General features: G+C 44.6%; 1 protein-coding gene across 1 annotated transcript in view; it reads right to left on the bottom strand.

The window, feature by feature from the left end:
* The window catches only part of ABCA13 (ATP binding cassette subfamily A member 13), a 366584-nt gene that overhangs the window by 66566 nt on the left and 274836 nt on the right, over nucleotides 1-25182 (bottom strand). The window contains 4 exon segments of the mRNA XM_035723335.1: nucleotides 7573-7682; nucleotides 9992-10184; nucleotides 15056-15309; nucleotides 23790-23946. Coding sequence (XP_035579228.1) covers nucleotides 7573-7682; nucleotides 9992-10184; nucleotides 15056-15309; nucleotides 23790-23946 — 714 coding nt within the window.

Genomic DNA, 25182 nt, shown 5'->3' with positions numbered 1-25182 from the left:
CAGGGGAGGAAACCAGACAAGCGGGAAATGGGAGAGGCAGGAAAACAGAGATCCTAAGAAGCAAAAGGGGAAAACAGGCACGAAGAAAACTCTGTGATTTTTCAGATGTATTCTACATCTGTCAGAATGAAACTGGGATGGCATTATCAACAACAAACCAACCCTAATTTTTCCACCTCTGAGGATGGCTGGAAACTGATTATCTGGAAAAATAGGTAAATAAAAATGGTAAATAACAAGCATCCTTCTGTCGTTTTTAATATTAACTATATACTCTGAGTAATCAAATAAAATGTGGTGAGAGCAACTCCGTATAAAATTATCCCGGCTGGTCAATGAAAACTAAAGGTAAGAGTTGGAATATCCCTGTCTTGTAGTCCCCGTGGAAAGAATGCATTAACCTCGGCATGAGGCATCAAAACCGTTGACATCTGTACATTGTACATCTGAAACCAACACAATATTACACGTCAATTATATTTCAGTAATAAATAAGTAAGTACAGAGTGAGAACCAGACAGGATGTGCCCCTGAGGAAAGTAAACAACACTACCTCCTACTGACTCATGCCTAAGTCATGTACTTTAACGACATAATAAAGCGGTCAACATGTTTAAATAGGAACCTGAGCCTGATTAAGCCTCCGGATCCAGCTGCACCTTGCAAGAGAGGACAGAGAAGCATGTGAAACTTCACCGTTTGTCCTCAACCAGCAAAGCCTACAGACTGCTCTCTCTCCTAGTTCAATGGCGCGGGATGAACAGGAGGATTACAAGGAAAAGAAAGAGATGGAGAGAGACCTGCAGACTGAGAGACGTGAAGGTTGTATTGAGTATTTACAAATGGCGTCTAGGGACAACCTTGGGTGATAAAGCTGCAGAGAATCTTCTAGAAGAATGAGGTAGTAATTGGTACGGGCACACAGAGTGGTTCTGGGTTAGCGGTCAAAATTCTAATTAGCCTGAGTCTTGGTTAGAGAAGTGTTGATCTTATAATAATACACTCAGCTACATTAAAAAAATCAGGGGGCACCGGGGTGCTCAGTCGGTTAAGCATCCAACTCTTTGATTTTGGCTCAGGTCATGATCTCAGGAGAGTCGTGAGATTGAGCTCTGAATGGGGCTCTGCACTTAGCGGGGAGTCTGCTTGAGATTCTCTCTCTCCTTCCACACCTCTCCCCCTTTCCCTCCCTCCCTAAAAAAAAAAAAAAAAATCAGGCTAGGAGTTACTCTAGGATCTGAAGGGTCTAAGGGGTATCAATCTGGTCCTTTCTGAGCTAGGTACATATTATAAAAGTGTATTTGCTTTGTAAAAATTCACTGAGAACTTCTTTTCTATTTGTAACTTATACTTCATTGGAAAGTTTCTTAAAAGGAAATTTTTTAAAAAATTAAACAAAGAAACACAAGGTTTTGAGTATCAGAAATGTTCTTCTATGAAACTTGCTGAAAGATTAACTCAAAATTATATATGTCATTTAAAGGACAGTAAGAGCAGTAATACCACTTTTTACATTTTCAGGGCCAAGGTAGAGCTGGACAAAGAAGAGTATCTATAGACTTAATGTTTTGATAATTTATTTAGAGAAGGAAGACTTTAAAAATCACTCAAATCAAGAAGTTAGAATTAGTTAGAAGTTAGAAGTAGTTAAAAATTTTTCATTTTGGGGGCGCCTGGGTGGCTCAGTCGGTTGGGCGACTGCCTTCGGCTCAGCTCATGACCCTGGAGTCCCGGGATCGAGTCCCGCGTCCGGCTCCCCGCTCAGCGGGGAGTCTGCTTCTCCCTCTGACCTCTTCCCTCTCGTGCTCTCTGTCTCTCATTCTCTCTCTCTCAAACAAATAAATAAAATCTTTAAAAAAAAATTTTATTTTTTTGGCAAGTCCCCGCTCAGCATCTTTCTCTCTTGAGAAAGAGAGAGTGGAGGGGCGGGGGGCAGAGGGAGAGAGAATTCCAAGCAGGCTCCCCGCTGAGCAGGGAGCCCCATGCAGGGCTCAAGCCCAGGACCCTGGGATCGTGACCTGAGCCAAAGGCAGACGCTTCACCGACTGAGCCACCCAGGCGCCCTGCAGTAGTTAAAATGTTTAAATTAAGTAAATAGGTCTTTAAGAAAGTATAGTCAAAATTACAACAGAAATTAAAAATAGGAATAATTCAACAGGAAGGTTAGAAAATGAAAGTTTTCAACAGCAAACTACTTTTTCTTATGAATCATAAATTTAAAATTCTACACAAAATTTAGTAAATAAAAGGAAATGTACATCCATAACAAAATTAAGTTTACTGCGGGAAGGTAAGAAGAGCTCAGTAATCAAAAATCTTCCATTAATGACATCACGATGTCAAAAGAAAAAGAACTACAAAATGTTCATTTGTATGAATGCTAAAATGATAAATTTAAGATTTGCCTTAAAGAACTTTAAATAAAATTACAAAATAATACTAACAAGACAAATAATATGTACATGGTTTCCAAACCATCACATTTAGTAAAACAAATACTTCCACCCTAGTGAGCAGTAGATGTACTGCCATTTCATATTATTTTGAGAGTTCTTGGATAGTGCAAGGTTTGCAGAAGAGAAGACACAGAATAAAAATTTCAGTCCTTGCCAAATTAATCTATAAATGCAACATAAAAGCAATTAAAATCTCAATGGAAACTGTGGACACAATGCTTTACATGTCTTCCTGTACATGCAAAAAATGGTGAATAGATTTTATTTGCTTCCTTCATGGCTATGTAATTAGTGTCTAGAAAAGAAACACACACTCAAATATCTCCAGGCATTAGAAACAAGAAGAACCCTAGAGCAGGATCTCGAGCCACTGCCTGCTGGGTTTCCGATCTGAGTTACCTAAAGCAGCTAGGAGTCTGGCCCCTGCAAGGTAATGGGGACCAAACGCACTCCTGTTTGACGAAGAGGGACCAGAACCAGGTCCGGTGTGATAGCTGGGTCTACAGCACAGCCCCACCTCTCCTGAACGAGGCTGAGAGAAGCGGGCTGGGGACCTGGGGTACAAGAAAGCTGCTAATCCTCCAGGCTGGTCAGCAGCACAGCGCCCAGACGAAGCTGTGCCGTGACTGGGAATGGGACAGTCTCCCCTATAGCTGCAGGCTGGGACCCCAAATCCTTCAACACAAGACCTGGCTCTGCATGGGATAGCTGGAGAATCAAGGGGGGAAGGAAGCACCCAACTGACAGAAGGTGACACATAGGAAAGGAGAGCAAACGCAAAACACACGAACACACTCACTTGGGAGGCCAGCTAGCGGAGTCCGAAGCTATGAGAAAATCTAACGAGAAGAAATTCAAAAGAACAAACCATTAAGAGATTAAATACTTCCTGATAGAGACAAATTCATCTGGATGAATAAATCTGAAAAAGATATGCATGCACTCTGTAAAAGTATAATTAAATGTATTTTTTAGGGGTGCCTGGATGGGCCAGCAGGTTAAGCGTCTGCCTTCGGCTCAGGTCATGATCTCAGGGTCCTGGGATCGAGTCCCGAGTTGGGCTCTCTGCTCCGTGGGGAGTCTGCTTCTCCCTCTCCCTCTGCCCCTCCACCTGCTCGTGCTCCTGCCCTCTCTCTCTAATAAATTCAAATAAATAAATAAAACCTTTTATAAATAAATAAATGTTATTTTTTAAACAACCTAAATAAATGTCTATATATACTACAGTCATGGAAAAGGCAAACAGAATTTCATCAAGATCTCAACTTCCTCAAATTATAGTATAAATGCGATGCAATTCCAATCAAAATGTAAATAATGTGACATTTTTTATAGTGAGTGGTAAAATGATCCTAAAAATAATAAAAAGGTCCCAAAGGAGTTCAAACAATTCTGAAAATCAAGAACTCAGAAGACAGACAGGCAGGGAAGCTACGTGGGATGCATCACGAAGCAAGAGAAATCAAGGCCAAGGGCCCCAGCATATTGAGGACACGGTATATAGAGAAGTGCTTCCGACTGATGGACAAGAAGACACCGTGGTGAAAAAATGGCATTAACCAAACTGGAACTCAGGATAGAAAAAAAAATCAAGGGGCGCCTGGGTGGTTCGGTCAGTTGAGCCTCAGACTCTTGATTCCGGCTCAGGTCATGATCTCAGGGTCATGGGATCGAGCTCTGTGTGGGGCTCTGTGCTGAGCCGAGCCTGGAGTCTGCTTGGGATTCTCTCTCTCCCTCTGCCCCTCTCCCCCTGCTCTCTCTCACTCTCTCTAAAAATAAAAAATAAATACATATATTTGAAAAAAAGGAAAAACATCAAATTATATTTCTACCACACAGTGTTTCTAAATATAAACTCTAAATATAAATTAAATACAAGAATGTTAAGCTTTATGACCTTAGAAAGAGAAGACTTTCTTAAGATTCAAAGAATAAGAAATAACAAAGGAAAAAATGATAAATTGGCTTCATCAAAACTGCAAACATCTACACACACAAACTTATAAAACAAAGTTAAAATTCAAGGTACCACTGAAAGATAATTCTTAAAACACATAATACATACAAAAGATTAGTTTCTATTTGGTGGGAATGCCAACTGGTACAGCCATTCTGGAATATAGTAAGGAAGTTCCTCAAAAAGTTAAAAATAGAGCTACCCTACGATCCAGTAACTGTACCACTAGGTGTCTGCCCAAAGGATACAAAAATACTGATTTGAACGGGCACATGCACCTGATGTTTATAGCAGCATTACCAACCATAACCAAACTATGGACAGAGCCCATTCATCGACCGATGAATGGATAAAGGGCACCTGGGTGGCTCAGTCGTTAGACGTCTGCCTTCGCTTCAAGTCATGATCCCGGGGTCCTGGGATCGAGCCCCGCGTCGGGCTCCCTGCTCCACGGGAAGCCTGCTTCTCCCTCTCCCACTCCCCCTGCTTGTGTTTCCTCTCTCGCTGTGTCTCTCTCTCTGTCAAATAAATAAAATCTTTAAAAAAAATTTTTAAAAAGATGTACATAGATATATATATGGACACACACAATGTACATATGTGGTGTATATATACACTGTATATATTTTTATATACAATGTACTTTTCATTGGCTGAAATACTACTCAGCCATCAAAAAGAATGAAATCTTGCCATTTGCAATGAGGAGGATGGAACTAGAGGGTGTCATGCTGAGCGAAATAAGTCAGACCGAGTCAAATACACGATTTCACTCAGATGTGGAATTTAAGAAACAAAACGGATGAACGTAGAAGAAGGGAAGGAAAACTAAAATAAGATGAAAACAGAGGGAGGCAAACCATAAGAGACTCTTAACTATAGAGAACAAACTGAGGGTTGCTGGAGGGGCGGGGTTAACTGGGTGATGGGAATTAAGGAGGGCATGCGTTGGCATGAGCACAGGGTGTTATATGTAAGTGACAAATCACTAAATTCTACTCCTGAAACCAATATTACACTTGAATTTAAGTAAAATTTTAAAAATAAAAATTTTAAAAATAATAAAATTAAAATTAAAAAAAAGATTACTTTCCAGTGGAATGTATGAAAAACTCTTACATTAATGAGTAACCAAAAGACAGACAACCTTACAGAGAAAAGAACAAAGGGCATGACAGGAAATTGGCAGGAAGGAAACCTACCAAACAAATAAATGTTTGGGAAAAGCACGCAAGTTCATGAATAATCAAAGAAGTGCGAATTAATTTAACAATGAGATTTCATGCCCACCAGATTTGTAAAAAATTAAAACAATAACTATTATGGAAGGGGATTGGGAGATGCTCGTGGAATAATGTAAATGAAGTATACCAAATAAATGATCTTTGTATTCTTGTCTGATTTTAAAATATGCATCTCTCCACACAAACACATTTAATCACCCATACTTCACACACAGATAATAGATAAAATTAGATATACGGGTGCTTGGGTGGCTCTGTTGATGAAGTGTCCGCTTTCGGCTCAGGTCATGATCTCAGGATCCTGGGATTGAGCCCCACATTGGGCTCCCTGCTCAGCAGGGGGTCTGCTTCTGCCTCACCCTCCGCCCCTCTACCTGCTCATTTGCTCTCTCGCCCTCTCTCTCTCTCTCTCTCAAATAAATAAAATCTTTTTAAAACATTAGATACATACACACAAATATGAATGTATGTCTATAAATTACACCAGCAGGAGACATGTAAATATTAACACTGCATTTTAAGAGTCCAAGAAAATCTCCCACTGCCTGGCACATCATAGGACAGTAAGTATTTGTCGATGCAAAGAATTAGCCAATTCATGGGTGATTTTAATATTTTTGAACAACTTTTTTTCAATTACTCTATTTGAACCCATATATACAAATCTCAAGTGCATTATTTCCAGGCATACTTAAAAGTGACTCGGTGACCCCAACAGACAGGCTATGAAATCAACTATGGTACTCAGACGGGAGCTATTTATAGAAGGACCTTCGGAGGACATGGTTTTCCTTATGTAAGTTGAGCAACCGATGTCTGAAATCTATTATCAACGTTGTCAAGTTGCAGTGAATTTGCTGCAGTAGAAAAAAAAGATATATGCCAGGGACCTTATAATCCGGTATGGAAAGGAAGAAGTGTGCATATAGAGGGAGCCATGGAAACATCCGTTTTGGGACTCACATGACGGCATGCAGAGGGCCCGGAAAGAGCCCTAAACTTGCAAGCGGGAGATTTTAGTTAGTGCAACTGGGGCAAGTCAGCTCCTTGGGCAAACTTACAGCAAGAAGCAAGCAGCCAATCCAGCCTCCAGAGAGGTTTGGAACCAGGATTCTCCTTCTTTGGAGAGACAAGAACCTCTAATGGCCCTGACCAGAGCAGGGACAGAGAAGTCAGCACCTCATCTGACTCGATGACCACACTTCTGATGGCACCCACACCCCTGGGTACATGTCCCCAAGTCAGCAGTGCAGCCCGGAAGGAATCAGAGAATGAGGTGATATGCACCCTAACTGGCTGCATTAGGAGTGACACATGGAGATAAAACTCTGTGGGGTTACCCATAGAGCCCCCACGGGACCCGGTGGCCTCGGACAGTCTGCGGCGTGCAGAACACCCACAATCTTCCATAGTATTTGCAGCAAGGGGGGATAGATGTCTTCCCTGCTTCCCCAGATGCCACCGTCTGGATTTTCATACGTTTACTCTCCCCGGTCCAAAGCTGTCAACCCCCTGAAAGAGGGGGTCTGGGTGGTGAAAGAGGGAAACCACATAGCCCCCTGGGGCCACTGTCCCATGGGTGGGGATGTTTGAAGCTGGATCTGCTGGTGAAGAAAGAAGAGCCAGCCCCTGGCCATTTCCCACTCACCTGTGTCAGCAGCCAGACACCCAGAGCCCATCGGGGGCCACAAAAGAGGGCAGCCCTGCGTGCTTTCTGCAGACATGTCCTTGACCCTGTGGCCAGATGTAGGGACCTTATCTCATTGGCCCTGGAGCTCTTCCCTGTCTGAGGAGAGGCACCTGGCAGCTAACTGGAGGGTGAATCTGGAGGGAAGTGCATCTCAGACTCCAGGCATAGGACTGAGGGAACACGGGCTGTGTGTCAGGCAGCAAGAATGACCGCATCCGGATTTACCCTGTGGGAGTCCTGGCGACAGCATGTCCTGAGGTCGGAGGGACATCCCCGCTCAGCATCTTGAATGTGGTGCTCTTCCCGGCCCCGTTGGGCCCCAGGAGCCCAAAGCACTGAAAGGAGAGAAGCAGCAGCCAGCTCAGAGCAGACATTTTTGGTTTCTGATACTCCCAGATCTTTAAAACCACACGATTGTACAAAGCACTCTGGAGAAGACCGTGGTGTCTGAGTGGTGTGACCATATCGACAATCACCTGCGATGAGTGAATCTGTGTAAGGAACACTCCAGAGGGTGAGAAGTGATTGCCAACTACCAGGATCGCGCTGAGATCCCCCGTCCTCTGGGGGGCAGTCCCAACAAGGTCCTAACTGTGTCCCTTTGTGGAGGGTGGCAGTTTTTGAGACTCACATCATTGTAATCATTATCCTCTGGACACTGCTTAAAGGACGTTCTCGGGGCGCCTGGGTGGCTCACTTGGTTAAGCTTCTGAATCTTGGTTTTGGCTCAGGTTGTGATCTCAGGTTATACGATCGAGCCCCACATCAGGCTCCCTGCTCAGTGCGGAGTCTGCTCAAGATTCTCTCTCTCTCTCCCCTGCCCCTCCTGCACTCGCATGTGCGTGTTCTCTCGCACATAAATAAAATCTCCAAAATATAAAGTACATTCTTAAAATATTCTCCCCACTCTCCCTCCCCTTCTGCCCACCCCCAACTCAGACTCTAAGCTGATCCTGACATGAGTCAAGAAGAGAGCGGTTAGTTCTAAACTCTGACACTCAGCATCAACATTTTGGAGGGGGTGGCGGGGGGGAGTGTTTGGTTCAATGTTGTCTTATATTCCAGGTGAAAAATGGCCTTCTTGCTGTCTTTTCTACACCTCGTCTTTATCTGTCAGTATGTTCTTAGCTAGAGATTCTGTGGTGGAGACTGAGTCTGTGTGGTTCATCAGCTGGCTTTCTGTCTATTGACCACAGCTGACTTCCCTGCTCCTTGAATCCTGGGAAAGTGCCTGTTCTGGCTTTCCTGGCGCTGGCCCTACCTAATTACCACAGGACCCTATGTGGTACCTCTGGATGACAGGTGCTTCCCTGAATTACCACCTGCTTTCATAGCCATGTTCCCCCCATCTCGACTGGATCTCTCCCACCAGCCAACCCATGGACCCAGCTGCCATTTCTGGACTGACAGCTCTAAGGCAGTACCACTCACGCGCTTCTAACCTCGCCTTGCCATTACCTAACATGCTACGTGATCATGGTCTTCTGTTTCCTACCCAGTTATTCATTCCTAGAGGGACGGGGACATAGCTCAGTCTTCTCTGTCTCTTCCACTGGCTCTTACAAAGCATTTCACATCTAAGCATTTAAACCATGTCCACAAAAAGTCCAGCAACCAGAACTCAAATGTAAGTGGCACCTCGGATCATCTCAGATCTCTGGAGCATCTCCCTTATGAAGTCTTCCAAGTTTTTCTCTTACCCTTCACCTTAAAACTACCCCGACAAGTAATGGCAAAACTAAAAATGATTTTTGAAGTAGAGGTAAAACAAATAGTCAATATGATGCCAAAGGTTGCAGAGTTAGTCTTTGGGTTGAGTGGCCAAAAAAACTCCTTCCTTAGCATACAGTCCTCTTCAGCCACAAACCACAGTGCAGCACGTAAGGATACTCCTGGATCAACTTAGATTGGTCCCCAGGCTTCTTTTTCCCTCTGAATAGTCCTCTCTGAAACACCTGCTCTCTGCTCACAGTGCAGCATGGCCGCCAATCACGTAACCATGTAACCTGCCTCGAGTCTCTCAGGAGCTGGGAACAATATGAATGCAAGGTACCTCTTATTTTTAACAGTTAATTAAAGGTAATCACTTTCAGAGTTGATTTCTTTTTATGCAATTAAGCACAAATCAGGAACAATTTGCATGGCTTCTATCAGTTCTGAATAAACATTTCTACGAGAATTAATGCCATATCCATGGCAAAAAAATTCTGAGCTATTGCTTTGGTGTGAGTGTTCTTTCCCTTTGCCAAGGAACATTTTACTAGATGGGCTTAATTGGCCAGTTAAAAAGAATGGCAGTCCAAGTTAGAGTTAGAAGAGGTTCCCTGAATTAATTGAACTGATAAAGTATTTGTACTCAATAAAATGTCATCCCATAGCATAAACAATGATTAAAACTCTTTAATCACATGAAGTTTTTAACATTACGAAACAGAATAAACCCCATCCATCAGTCAGCAAAGTTTTCGCTGGGGAAAGAGCCAATAGACTCTCTACTCAGATTCTGTGTCTACTGATTTTTGCAGAAATTCCAGAAATTCGAAGGCTCTTGGCTCCGATCGCAGATATCCTGAGCCTAACACAATCCAATGCACAGAGATACATGGGTTTGTAACAGAAAGGGGTACAAAGAGAAGGTCCTCACCTCTCCTCTTCGTATGCCCAAACTAATATCTTGCACAGCAGGGGTCCTCTTAAAGAAGCTTCTGTAGCTTTTACTAAGGTTGTATAACACAAGAAGGTCTTCACTGGTTCTTCCTTTTAACACTCTTGTTTGCTCTTTTTCAACATCTAGGTCCTTGGAAGATGTGACTGTGGCTTGGATGGCAGACTGACCCCTGGGAAGATGAAGTAAGAGTTAATTCACACATGAGAACTGGAAATGGAACAGTCAAGAGAGACAGAAAGGTCAGAGACCTGTCGAAACAGAAGATGCGGTCTTGAGCCTGCACTGTCAGCTCCGGTCCACACACCGTACTTCTGCCATTGTGATTAATAACGAGCAAGAGTCCAGGGCACCTGGGGGGCTCAGTCGGTGAAGCATCTGCCTTCGGCTCAGGTCATGATCCTAGGGTTCTGGGATCGAGCCCCACGTCCGGCTCCCTGCTCAGCAGGGAGCCTTCTTCTCCCTCTCCCTCTGCCTGCCTCTCTGCCTACTTGTGTTCTCTCTCTATCTCTCTGTCAAAAAAATACATAAAATCTTAATCAAAAAGAAAAAGAAAAAGAAAAAACAACAAGCAAGAGTCCACATTCATCCCCTAATGTGAAGGAAACATTCATGTTCCTAAAAGACAGCGAAGTGGACAGAGGCTCAACTAGAGCTGCCTTTCAATGTTAGGAATAATAAAATAAGGCCAGGCTCCTGTGCAGGGTGGAAAAAGAATGTATCACAAAATTATTGCAAGGAGTCATCTTGTCTAAGCATTTTTAGCAAATAGGTCACTTAAGTAAAGTGCATTGTACAGGGACAGCTGGGTGGCTCAGTCGTTAAGCGTCTGCCTTCGGCTCAGGTGATGATCCCAGGGTCCTGGGATCGAGCCCCGCGTCGGGCTCCCTGCTCAGTGAGGAGCCTGCTTCTCCCTCTCCCACTGCTGCTCACCCTACTTGTGCTCTCTCTCTCTGACAAATAAATAAATAAAAATCTTTAAAGTGCATTGTACATAAAAAAACCCAAACATCAGAGTTACATAGAACACTCTGGATTGTGTAAAGGGACTGTACAGCAAGTGCTTCACACAACACCATGCATAATAGATTTAATAAGTATTTATCAGGTGAATACAAATTTAATATTCAATTCAAATTTATTTGCTCTAAATCTGAGCTGCTCCTTTTTCAATCTTCCTTATGATTTTCAACCCGGCACATTTTAACTTTAAAGTAAATTTCAATTTCTCCTGTAAACTGTTAACATGCCAACATTTTAATCATTAAATGGGTACAAAGCCCCGAGTTAAGGTTGTACCAAAATCAACTTCCTGGTTTTGCCAAATGTGATACTGTCATGTAATATACGACCAAATTAATCATGGTATCATTGGGAGAAGCTGAGTAAAGGGTGCACAGGGACTCTGTAAAAATTCTGCAATTTCTTCTGAGTCTTCAACTTTTATGAGATAAAAAGGCATTTAAAATAAAATAAAATATTTAAAATAAAAGCTGCCAGTGCCTTAGGTCCTTTCCCTGCATTATTTTTTCTGTGCCTAAAATCACCCTTGAACAAAAACAGAATCTATTCAATATGCAACCTAGAAGACGAGCGAATATACCTAGGTACTCAGAAGTATCTATTGCATGACACCATTCATATAACATTCAAAAGCACGAGAAGCAAGTCACTGGAGAAAAAACCAAGATCGGTGGAAAATTACAGAAATCAGTACTCCAGGATCATTATATCAGCACAGGAATGCTCTGCAATTCTTATAGTCTGTATTGGGAACAAGATTAAAGTGGTGGATTTGAAATGCATAGCTTTAGGCTAAGTGTGAACCTAGGGTATTTTATAAAAAGATTGATTGATTGATTTTACGGGGGGCTACAGGAAAGGGAGAGGGAGAGAGAATCTCAAGCAGGCTCCCCGGTGAGCATGGAGCCCAACCGGGACTCGATCCCACCACCCTCAGATCATGACCTGAGCTGAAACCAACAGTCAGATGTTCAACCATGCCAACCAGGCGCCCCTGAACTTAATGTATTTTAATGAATAAAAAGTAATGGTTTTTAATGTGTAAAAAAAAAAAAAAAAAAACACCCAAGAACAGTGGTTATGTCCAGAGTGGTTAATGACACGGGTCATGGAGACGCTGACCCTTCCAGCTGACAAGCACAAACACAACACCAAGGTCTATATTACAGAGGAAGGAGACGCCCGGGCACCTGAGAGTCGAAATGCCCAACAGCTGCAGAGAAATGCTTCCCGGGCCACATGCCTGCTCGCACCCAGCCAGCACCTCGGGCACACAGGGCCAGATCAGCTCCAGGCCGGAGAGAGTAGGCGAGAACGCCACCAAACGCCCCCAGCCTGCCTGGTGTTCGGCCCGGGCTCAGGTTCTCATGGAGACTTGGATTCTCAGCCGACAACCAAAGACCCTCAGCAGACACGGTTCAGGGCCACGGCCGGCCGGGGCAGACAGCAAGGAGGTGTCTGCACTTGCTCATGGACACGCTGCTGGCTGGGGGGTGCGGGGGGACAGGCACTATTCCTCCCAGGTGCGGGGAAGGGGAGCATCTTCCTATTTACGTGCATGATTCAACACCAGTGCACGGCATGCCCTGCACAAAGGTCAAGCAGAGCAGAGTGACAGTAAACACTATAAAACGACACTCTGGGCCCAGCAGAGAGAGATGGGCTGCAACAGGAAGGCTGGGAAGGCATCGGGCCAGCCCTGGGAGGTGGGGAGCAGCACGAGGTGGGTGCTGGAGGCGGGGGAGGCCAGTCCCGCCAGGGGCCCCGACCGAGCAGATGACCAGAGGCAAATGTCACCCATGGGGGCCGAAGGGGGTATCGTGGAGAGCTTCACGGGGCGTGAGGTGCCCGACTTGAGGGGGCCTGGCTAACAACATAGGACTTTCTTCTTTTGTCAATGATTAGTGACCTGGCCAGACATGGATTTATTTTTTTTTTTTAATATTTTATTTATTTGACAGAGAGAGAGCACAAGCAGGGGGAGTGGGAGAGAGAGAAGCAGACTCCCCACTGAGCAGGGAGCCCGATGTAGGGCTCTGTCCCAGGACCCTGAGATCACGACCTGAGCCGAAGGCAGATGCTTCACCGACTGAGCCACCCAGAGGCTCCCAGAAGTGGATTTAAAAAACAAATTAATTTAGCGAGACCTCACTGTAGTAGTCATCCATAAAGAGGTAGCAGGCAACTGGTGTCTCAATCAGATTACATTTCAGTGTCCTGTGGCCCCCACACTGACAAAGAACAATAAATACTGATGATCCGCTGTGGATAGCAAAGGCCTTATTCTAAAATACAGTGGAACGAATGCTCCGCCAAGTGAGACAAGGAGTCTTCTCTTTTTTTGTGTGTGTCTTTTTTAATTTTTTATTGTTATGTTAATCACCATACATTACATCATTAGTTTCTGATGCAGCGGTCCACGATTCATTGTCTGCGTATAACACCCAGTGCTCCACGCAGAACGTGCCCTCCTTAATACCCATCACCGGGCTCACCCATCCCCCCACCCCCCTCCCCTCTAGAACCCTCGGTTTGTTGGAGTTTTCTCTTTTAAAAAGAAGTCTTCTGATGCTCTCCCAGAGAGAATGGGGCACCCTGAAATCCACCCAAGGGGAGTCTACGGTCTAGATTTTATTTAAAACAGATTAACCTCGTGAGGGCCGATCAAGGAACCACTTATGTTTGAAAGGCACTCAGAATTCTCTTCCAAATTCAGTCAGATACTGGAAATCTACAGACTCCAGAGGGATTGTGGCCAATTCGAGAGAGACTTGGGATTTATATTCAATGCGGCTCGCTGCTCTAGCAGATTGAAAGGAATTCTAAAGGAAGCATGTCTTGAAATGACTAACGGGAACAATTCTATAAAGGCACCATCACAAAATATTCATAAGGTGTCCACGATCCTTAACAGGTTCTCCAGGGACACGATCCTAATTAGTAATTTCTCCATGAAGGATCCATCCCGGATCCTCAGAGAGACACGTGCAGCTCTTAGAGAGACCAAGGCAATGGATGGGGGCCACATGGGTCACAAGGAGACACACACACTGTGAGGCCGACACAGCAAAGCATATGTGTTATCTGACAATACTCTAGACACCTGTGCAAAGCCACCTTAAATCCCACTTAGAATAATAGACACGTGTGTGTGTGTGTGTGTGTGTGTGTGTGTGTGTGTGTAGATGGGCCACGTTCTATATCTACAAATATATACACATCAACGTAAATATAAATAAAATATACATACTATATACAATTATGTATTTATATGTGGGATATATGTAAATGTTAGAATTAAAAAATATTATACATATATATATTTCTTGTGCTACCTGAGGTTCATCGTCACCTAACAAAGAGAAGAACACAGCATCAATGGCAACAGGCAGGATCTGGCAAAGGGCAAGTGGTTATCAGTGCTGACCTTCTATCCATTCCTGCTGTTAGGAGTTAAAGTCATTTAGCTACAAAAATAAATTATGTGAGGGGCACTTGGGTGGCTCAGTCATTGTCTGCCTTCGGCTCAGGTCATGATCTCAGGGTCCTGGGATCGAGTCCTGCATCGGGCTCCCTCTCAGCAGGGAGTGAGCTTCTCCCTCTGCCCCTCACTCTGCTCGTGTTCTTTCTCTCTCAAATAAATAAACAAAATCTTTAAAAAATCAATTTATTAATTAATTTTGTTATGGTATCAACTAAATTCGCCCTAGATGCTACAATCAGAGTAAGAGGGAAATTGAGCAATTTCAAAGGGCACAACTAAATAATTAGAACGATCTTGCAGGCTGGCACTATATCTTTTGACGTTCTCCTTCCCTGTGTTGGTGACTCACATCAATCAAAAAAGAAAAGAAACAGAGACGGAAAGAAAAGAAAAAGCAACATAAAATCTTCACTCATTAGCACCATGTATCACGTGGATCGGACACATTGTTTGTCTTGCAATCTCCAGGATGGAGCTTCCTCTCCCTCTTTGTTGAACAGGTGGTGCCCTTCCCGGCTGAGCCATACAGGACATACCGTGGCCGCTGCAGAAGGTCCCAGTGAAGCCAAATCCTCAAGAGGAGAAGCACCGTGCCCTGTGAGGCCAACTGCACAAAGATCCAGCCCAGAAAGTTCATCTGAAAGGGGCTCACGTAGGAATCGATGCCAAAGTTGTGGGTCAGGTCATATTTGATCTGATTGTAACAGAGTTCTATCAGTCCCTGACCCAGGCAGAACTGAGGGAAAATGGTGAAGATCCACTTGAGGACATCGTAGATGTTCTGTAAATTCTGTACAGTGAGAGAAAGGGAAAATAAATCACATCGAAAGCTGTTCACACCCTCCGTCTGCCCTTGTTGGTCCTGTGTCCAGGTCCCCCCCTACCCCAGCCACTCAGTGACAGGCGCAGATGGGCCTCGAACCGGAGAGGATTAGTCTCAAGCCTCAGGTCTGGTGGTTTTGCCTTGCTGGGTGGTGGATGTGCTTGGGAGTCCCCACCCACTTCTTCCTCCCGAGTTCCACTTTTGGAACGGGTATGTCTGTCCTAAGCCAGTCCCGTGGCTGTACGTTGGAAGCACATAACTGGTGTGCTTCCCAGGCTCACACGTGGAGAGGAATTCTGTGTCACGACGCATCATGCCTAAAGTGTCGTGTGCACCTGATTTAGGTGAGACCTCGCTAAAGACTTTCGAGTTGAAGCTATGATAAGTCAAGACGTTGGGGGCTGTTGGGATGGATTGGATGTATTTTTCCTGCAAGAAGGACATAAATTTGGGGGGCCCATGGTGAAATGTCATGGACTGAATATTTGTGCCCCCGAAATTCACAGGTGTAGCCCTAACTCCCATTGTGATGGTATTAGGAGTTTGGACCTTAGGGAGATGATTGGGCTAGATGGGGTCAGGAAAACCGAGCCCCCACAATGGGATCAGTGCCCTCGTGTGAAGAGCTAGAGACACCAGAGCTTCCTCTCTCTGCCATGCGAGGACACAGCAAGAAGGAGGTCATCTCCAAGCCAGGAAGCAGGTCCCGCCCAAGAGCTGATTGTTCAGCAGGCACCTCGATCTCAGATGCCCAGCCTCCAGAACGGTGAGCAACAGCATCAGCTGGTCATGCCCCCCAGCCTGCGGCAGGTGTTACAGAAGCCCAGGTAACACATACAGGTAACATCCCGAGCCACAGGCCACATGAGTGTTCGAACAAGCAGACAATACTGGGAGTTGTCGCCATGAGTAGGCAAATGACATGTAAGATGCCTAGTACGAAATTAGCGTACAGTAAATGTTCAGTGTATGTAGTTGTCTCTATGAAACTTGTTACCATTGAGCGTAATTACAAGGACAAGGACGAATAAGGGAGCAGATGGAAAGCGAGGGCAAACTGTAAAAAAATCGCAAAGAAAATAAAAATATATATGACAGGCTGCATATATTTGGACAATATCATTTTTAAATTAAATGTATATAAAAATTCAACATGTCCCATAAAATATACTATTTTTTATCATCTGGTGTTTTATGAATGTTAGCTTTATTTGACAATGAGATTAGAACTGTTACCATGTTAACCATCACCCACTAGGACTTTCCACAAAGTATCATGTGTTCCAACCTTAATGGAACTTCACTGCATTTCACTCCCTCAATAAATGTATACAGTATTGAGAGGTAAACCCAGTTACCACTCAGGAAACAGGCTCAATGTGTTCAGGCCACATTGTGGTAGGGCCGGGCTTGACCCCGATCATTCTGGCCCAAGGAATAAAATCTCTCCACCCAGTTATATCAGACAAATTAGATTTTAAAACAAAGACTGTAATAAGAGATGAGGAAGGACACTATATCCTACTTAAAGGGTCTATCCAACAAGAAGATCTAACAATTGTAAGTATCGATGCCCCGAACATGGGAGCAGCCAATTAATTACAAAAGCAAAGAAACACATTGACAACAATACAATAATAGTGGGGCACTTTAACAGCCCCCTGACTGAAAGGGACAGATCATCTAAGCAAAAGATCAACAAGGAAATAAAGACTTTAAATGACACACTGGACCAAATGGACTTCACAGACATATTCAGACCATTCCATCACAAAGCAACGGAATACACATTCTTCTCTAGTGCCCATGGAACATTCTCCAGGATTGATCACATCCTAGGTCACAAATCAGGTCTCAACCGGTAGCAAAAGATTGTGATTATTCCCTGCATATTTTCAGACCACAATGCTTTGAAACTAGAACTCAATCACAAGAGGAACGTCGGAAAGAACTCAAAGACATGGAGGCTGAAGAGCAACCTACTGAAGAATGAATGGGTCAACCAGGAAATTAAAGAAGAATTAAAAAAATTCATGGAAACCAATGAAAATGAAAACACAACTGTTCAAAATCTTTGGGATGCAGCAAAGGCAGTCCTCAGAGGAAAGTATATAGCAATACAAGCCTTTCTCAAGAAACAAGAAAGGTCTCAAATACACAACCTAATCCTACACCTAAAGAAGCTAGAGAAAAAACAGCAAATAAAGCCTAAACCCCGCAGGAGAAGAGAAATACTAAAGATCAGGGCAGAAATCAATGAAATAGAAACAAAAGAACAGTAGAACAGATCAACGAAACTAGGAGCTGGTTCTTTGAAAGAATTAACAAGATTGATAAACCCCTGGCCAGACTGATCCAAAAGAAAAGAGAAATGACCCAAATCAACAAAATCATGAATGAAAGAGGAGAGATCACAACCAACACCAAAGAAATACAAACAATTATAAGAACATATTATGAGCAACTCTATGCCAGCAAATTAGATAACCAGGAAGAAATGGGTGCATTCCTAGGAGATGTATCAACTACCAAAATTGAACCAGGAAGAAATAGAAAACCTGAACAGACCTATAACCACTAAGGAAATTGAAGCAGTCATCAAAAGTCTCCCAACACACAAAAGCCCAGGGCCAGATGGCTTCCCAGGGGAATTCTATCAGACATTTCAAGAAGAACTAATACCTATTCTCCTGAAACTGTTCCAAAAAAGAGACATGGAAGGAAAACTTCCAAACTCATTTTATGAGGCCACCATTACCTTGATCCCCAAACCAGACAAAGACCCCATCAAAAAGGAGAATTACAGACCAATATCCTTGATGAACATGGATGCAAAAATTCTCACCAAAATACTAGCCAACAGGATCCAACAGTACATTAAAAGGATTATTCACCACGACCAAGTGGGATTTATCCCTGGGCTGCAAGGCTGGTTCAACATCTGCAGATCAATCAACGTGATACAATACATTAACAAAAGAAAGAACAAGAATCATATGATCCTCACAATAGATGCAGAAAAAGCATTTGACAAAGTACAGCATCCTTTCTTGATCAAAACTCTTCAGAGTATAGGGATAGAGGGTACATACCTCAATATCATAAAAACCATCTACGAAAAACCTACAGCGAATATCATTCTCAATGGGGAAAAGCTGAGAGCTTTTCCCCTAAGGTCAGGAACGCGGCAGGGATGTCCACTCTCATCACTGCTATTCAACGTAGTATTAGAAGTCCTTGCCACAGCAATCAGACAACAAAAAGAAATCAAAGGCATCCAAATCGGCAAAGAGGAAGTCAAACTCTCACTCTTTGCAGATGATATGATACTGTATGTGGAAAACCCAGAAGACTCCACCCCAAAACTGCTAGAACTCATACAGGAATTCAGTAAAGTAGCAGGCTATAAAATCAATGCACAGAAATCAGTGGCATTCCTATACACCAACGACAAGACAGAAGAGAGACAAATCAAGGAGTCGATCCCATTTACAATTGCACCCAAAACCATAAGATACCTAGGAATAAATTTAACCAAAGAGGCAAAGGATCTGTACTCAGAAAACTATAGAATACTCAGGAAAGAAGTTGAAGAAGACACAAAGAAATGGAAAAACGTTCCATGCTCATGGACTGGAAGAAGAAACATTGTGAAGATATCAGTGCTACCTAGAGCAATCTACACATTCAATGCAATCCCCATCAAAATAACATCCACCTTTTTCAAAGAAATGGAACAAATAATCCTAAAATATCTATGGAACCAGAAGAGACCCCGAATAGCCAGAGGAATCTTGAAAAAGAAAAGCAAAGCTGGCGGCATCACAATTCTGGACTTCCAGCTCTATTACAAAGCTGTCATCATTGAGACAGTATGGTACTGGCACAAAAACAGACATATAGATCAATGGAACAGAATCAAGAGCCCAGAAACGGACCCTCAACTCTATAGTCAACTCATCTTTGACAAAGCAGGAAGGAATGTCCAATGGAAAAAAGACAGTCTCTTCAACAAATGGTGTTGGGAATATGGGACAGCCACATGCAGAAGAATGAAACTGGACCATTTCCTTACACCACACACAAAAATAGACTCCAAATGGTTGAAAGACCTAAACGTGAGACAGGAGTCCATCAACATCCTAAAGGAGAACACAGGCAGCCACGTCTTCGACTTCAGCCGCAGCAACTTCTTCCTAGAAACATCGCCAAAGGCAAGGGAAGCCAGGGCAAAAATGAACTCTTGGGATTTCATCAAGATCAAAAGCTTTTGCACAGCAAAAGAAACAGTCCACAAAACCAAAAGACAACCGACAGAATGGGAGAAAATATTTGCAAATGACATATCAGATAAAGGGCTAGTATCCAAAATCTATAAAGAACTTATCAAATGCAACACCCAAAGAACAAATAATCCAATCAAGAAATGGGCAGAAGACATGAACAGACATTTTTCCAAAGAAGACATCCAAATGGCCAACAGACACATGAAGAAGTGCTCAACATCGCTCGGCATCAGGGAAATCCAAATCAAAACCTCAATGAGATACCACCTCACACCAGTCAGAATGGCTAAAATTAACAAGTCAGGAAACGACAGATGTTGGCGGGGATGCGGAGAAAGGGGAACCCTCCTACACTGTTGGGAATGCAAGCTGGTGCGGCCGCTCTGGAAAACAGTAGGGAGGTTCCTCAAACAGTTGAAAATAGAGCTACCATACGATCCAGCAATTGCACTACTGGGTATTTACCCCAAAGATACAAATGTAGGGATCCGAAGGGGTACGTGCACCCCAATGTTTATAGCAGCAATGTCCACAATAGCCAAACTGTGGAAAGAGCCAAGATGCCCATCGACAGATGAATGGATAAAGAAGAGGTGGTATATATACACAGTGGAATATTGTGCAGCCATCAAAAGGACTGAGATCTCGCCATTTGCAACGACGTGGATGGAACTGGAGGGTGTTATGCTGAGTGAAATAAGTCAATCAGAGAAAGACATGTATCATAGGACCTCACTGATATGAGGAATTCTTAATCTCAGGAAACAAACTGAGGGTTGCTGGAGTGGTGGGGGGTGAGAGGGATGGGGTGGCTGGGTGATAGACATTAGGGAGGGTATGTGCTGTGGTGAGCGCTGTGAATTGTGCAAGACTGTTGAATCACAGATCTGTATTCCTGAAACAAATAATGCAACATATGTTAAGAAAAAAGAAAAAGAAGAAGATAGCAGGAGGGGAAGAATGAAGGGGGGTAAATTGGAGGGGGAGACGAACCATGAGAGACAATGGACTCTGAAAAACAAACTGAAGGTTCTAGAGGGGAGGGGGGTGGGGGGATGTGTTAGCCTGGTGATGGGTATTAAAGAGGGCATGTTCTGCATGGAGCACTGGGTGTTATGCACAAACAATGAATCATGGAACACTACATCCAAAACTAATGATGTAAGATATGGTGATTAACATAACAATAAAAAATTATTAAAAAAAAAATCTCTCCACCCAGGAATGCAGCCTTTGGAGAAAATTCACTGCAAAGTGGTCCTTTGAGCTGACTTTTAGACACGGTGTAGCTAAGCATGTAGTTCAGAAAGACCACAGTTAACTACCGCTACCTGACAAGGCTATAGAAGTAATCATCAAGAATTAGGCTCGGGGAGCCTGGGTGGCTCAGCCAGTTAAGCATCTGCCTTCGGCTCAGGTCATGATCCCAGGGTCCTGGGATTGAGCCCCAAGTTGGGATCCCTGCTCAGCAGGTAGTCTGCTTCTCCCTCTCCCTCTGCCTCTCCCCCTGCTTGTGCTCTCTCTCTCTCTCTCTCTCTGTCAAATAAATAAATAAAATCTTTAAAAAAAAAAAGAATTAGGCTCACTGTTTTACGGTCATTCAAAAATTCATCTGAAGAATAATAGTTTATAAGGAAGCAAAATCATCATGAGGTATACATTATAATACACGACATGGGATGTGCCGTATCACAAATACTAAGGAAAAATTTACAAAATCATCAATGATACATTTCATCCTAGACAAGGTCCAGTTTTCCCTTATGATGCAAATGGACAGCTTGACTTATATAAATGCAGTCTTAAAAATAACGTGATTTGGGAGCAACAGAAAATTCAACAAAGGAGTATGAGTTGTTCCATTGTGGCTTATTGTCTTTTGCATATAGACACAGAAAAAACATGAATGCTTCATCTGATTTTTCCCTTGACTCTTGTCCTGACTACCTACCATCTTTATAGATTTTAACCAGTCCCAAAGGAGCTTATTAATCCCAGTTTTTATAAAACTGTGTCAGTCCCTGTATCAAATAATGTGCCACATGAAAGCATCTTTTCTCACTGGTTATAATGTAGAAGCGGTAGAATATTACAGCTTCCGACTCAGGAACTGGGAACGAAGGGACAGACATAGTAATGACGGGGACTCTAGATCTGCCTCAAGGAACTGACAACTGTCCCTGTTCCAATGAGAACAGAACTGTCCACGACGCCTGAACACCGAAGTAACAAGTAACCTGCACATACAACAGGATATAACTGCACAAAATCAGGGAGTAACAATCCATAAATGTCCAATTCAGGATAACTGCGAATTGATGAAGTATGCAAGGAAAGAAATTACTGGAACTATGAGTTATTCCCCTCCGGACATCCCTCTCATCCCAACCAGGAGATGTTCAAGATGGCGCGTTAGAACTCAAAACGCATTTTCTATAGAAATCAGCTTAAAAATTGTGATTTGGTAAAAATTAAAATGCTCTAACATCACAGTCTGGACACACAATGGTTAATCCTGGTTTACTGGTCACCTCTGATTGATACTATAAGAATATATTTATTGCCCTATAGCTTACGAGTGAAGATCTGAAATCACCCATTTACGATGTTGGGTTTCTTAAGCAAACAATACCAAAATAAAGAGCAAAAGAAAAGGGAGACCTTAGCAAAATGATAAAATGTCTCTTTTTATTTGTGAACAATTGAGCTTGACCCATTTTTCTGCAAACAAACTATTGCCTTTGCTGTCTGTCCACATAAGCAACGCTATTTGTAACCGGATGCTGACGTCAGTGCTGGACTATCAGGAACACAAAGGCTCCCGGCTCAACTCCTCTCTGGGTCCAGGGGATCCTGCCTCCTTTCGCTTTTGCCCTCTGATCCTGTCCCCTAGAGCTCCGCCTTGCCCACCAGAGCGAGGGTCCATCCACCCTGAGTCTGCCTTCCTTCTCACCTTAGTTCATGGGGACACCCGGAGTGGCCCAAGTCCTAGCAGAGATCCGTGGGGCTGGCAGGGAAAGCATGCACTTGCCTCTGCTACCCTCCACGTCCTCCTCAAGCTAAAGCCCAATAACTGTATCGGGGTTTCCTACTTAGAGGCTAGATACATTAATACAGATTAGTGTCGACACTAGATCTGCAAAAATCACCAAAACAGATTGTTTCCTTCTCTGAATGAATGTTTCCGTACTTAGTGCTTCCACACCAACATAGGGCATAACACCCAAAAACAGTACGAGCCACCCTGGAAAGTGGACCATCTCTGCAAGCCCAGGGCTGAGCAAAGCAATGGGCATCCACCCATCCCCGACCCACCTGAGACAGGCCAGCAGCACAGCCTCCAGAACTGGGAGGGCTGGGCCTTTCTCAGGCTACCTTCTCCACCCACGAGTCAATCAAACACCAGAATGACTGAGGAATTGGGGTCCAGGTAGACAGCGTGGAGTCAGAAGGGACAGTGGTCGGAGCTGAGAGCCAAGAGGAGAGATGAAAAGGACAGAAATAAGCGGACAGAGGACAATGCAAAACTCCGACGGTTGTCCCCACGGGTAGCGCAGAGGAGGGCTTAAAGCAGATTAAGACCCAGGCGGACTTCACGGGGGGCGGAGCATGGCAGGGACAGAACTGGATCCAGCTTGACCGAGACGCCTGCTGGGGATCCCACACCGCAAAAGTGACTCGCTACCGTGAACACCTGTCGGAGAGAGGGTTCTTGGAGCAGGATTCCCTCACCCTCTTCCTTCTCAGGGCAGCCCTCTGCTCCGAGACCCTGAAGGTAGCAGAACGAGGTATGTTCCAGGGATCACAAGGAAGGAGGGCGGAATGGGCCGGATCATCCAGCGCTCCTGGGGTCGGAGAGCATGCTCAGCCATGGCACGTGATCCCAGAGAGAGGTCTCTGACCCCTACTCCTGAGACACCCGGACACTCAGCTACCCTTCCAACCACCGATCAGGAATTCGTCAACGAACAGGGATGCCCGAGCTCAGCTCTCATAATGGCACTGGTGTTTGCGTTCCTCGGGGGCGGGGTCTCTATCCAGAGACCACTAAAGACAGTGGAGAGTTGCACATTTTCCTTTACTTCCAGCTGGAGAAACAGCACACGGGGCATGAGCCGGCATGCCCTGCTGCCCCGAGAGGCGTGGTGGGAGCCCACTGACCTGAGCTTTGGAGATGGCGGCGAGCAGCCGGGGCATGATGGTCATCAGCATGGTGCAGAGCCCGAAGATGAAGTTCAAGGACACATAGGAGAGGAAAGCCACGTCCGAACTCGAGAAGATTCTGGACATCAGATACATCCACGGGAGAGTTGCGTAGCTACAGAACGAAGGGAAGAATCATGTTTGTCTTCCTGTAACGTGAACTGGTATAAGGACGGAAGTGTAGATGAGTTTTGTTGGCCGGGTCATTTTCCCTCCCTTAGTGAACGGAAACCCACTTTGCAACAAATCCTAGGGTGTTTCCTGAACACAGAGCACATTCGGGGGGGGAGGGGGCTCCAGGGAGCACTGAGGATAAGGGGCAGGGGAGGGTCAACAGCTAGGCCACGTGGGCACCTGCCCCGGGAGCTCCCTGAGCTGGAAGAAGCCCAAGGACGTCCCCACCACCCCTCCCTCGAGGGGCAAGCCTAGCTCTTGATTCTTCGCTCCGCTTCTCGTCAGTAAAGCACAAACAGTTCCGACGTGTGGAAGTGAGAATCCAAAGCTGTCAAGAATGGAAAGTAGCAGAGCCCTGCCTAAAAAGAAGGCAGGAAGGGGCGCCCACGGGGTTCGGTCATTAAGCCTCCAGCTCTTGATTTGGGCTGAGATCACGACCTCAGGGTCGTGGGATCAAGGCCCGTGTCAGGCTCTGCACTCAGCATGGAGTCTGCTTGAGATTCTCTCTCCTTCTGCCCTTCCTCTCTGCTTTCTCTCTCTCTCTCTCAAATAAAAAAAAAAAAAAAAAATCTTAAAAAAAAAAGAAAAGAAAAGAAAAAAGAAGGCGTGAAGGTAACACTGGAGAGCTTCGTTCTCAGCGTCCACTCTGTGTTGGGCCCTGTCCTGTAGGCCTCCACGACACACCCTCACCCTCCTCCCTCTCCAACAGCCTGGGAAGCAGGTGCTGGGAACCCATTTATGGATGGGGAAGGGGTTCACGAGGTTGAGAGACCCCAATGGGGGCTCTGCAGCTGACAGCAGCTAAGGCTGACCACGGGATTCGTTTCTGCGTGGTTGCAAAGCTGGGGAGCAAGGGGACGGACCTTAGAAGCAGCCCCCACACATTTCTGATGGCATCAGGTTCTAAGAGAAACACCCACCATGCTCCCCAAATGCACACATCTTTCTTCCTCCATATCCTGGAGCTGGGCTGCATCCATGGCCCACCTCCCGAGGCGTCTCTCACAGAAGCGTGCGCCCCATTCAAGGACACGGGTCCTGGAGTCACAGTTCCAAACATCAGTGGAGAAGTCACTCACTGTAAACCGCAGCCTTTCTCCCATGTCCCCACAAGCTCTCCGCATACTCGAGGCAGACCTGTCACCGCTTTCCTAGCGTGACTTAGTGGCTGCACCTG

Source organism: Zalophus californianus, chromosome 12 (genome assembly GCF_009762305.2).
Source record: "Zalophus californianus isolate mZalCal1 chromosome 12, mZalCal1.pri.v2, whole genome shotgun sequence".
In the NCBI taxonomy this organism is placed as follows: domain Eukaryota; kingdom Metazoa; phylum Chordata; class Mammalia; order Carnivora; family Otariidae; genus Zalophus; species Zalophus californianus.
The sequence above is the reverse complement of the archived record's forward strand: the minus strand, read 5'-3'. Positions and strand labels throughout refer to the sequence as shown.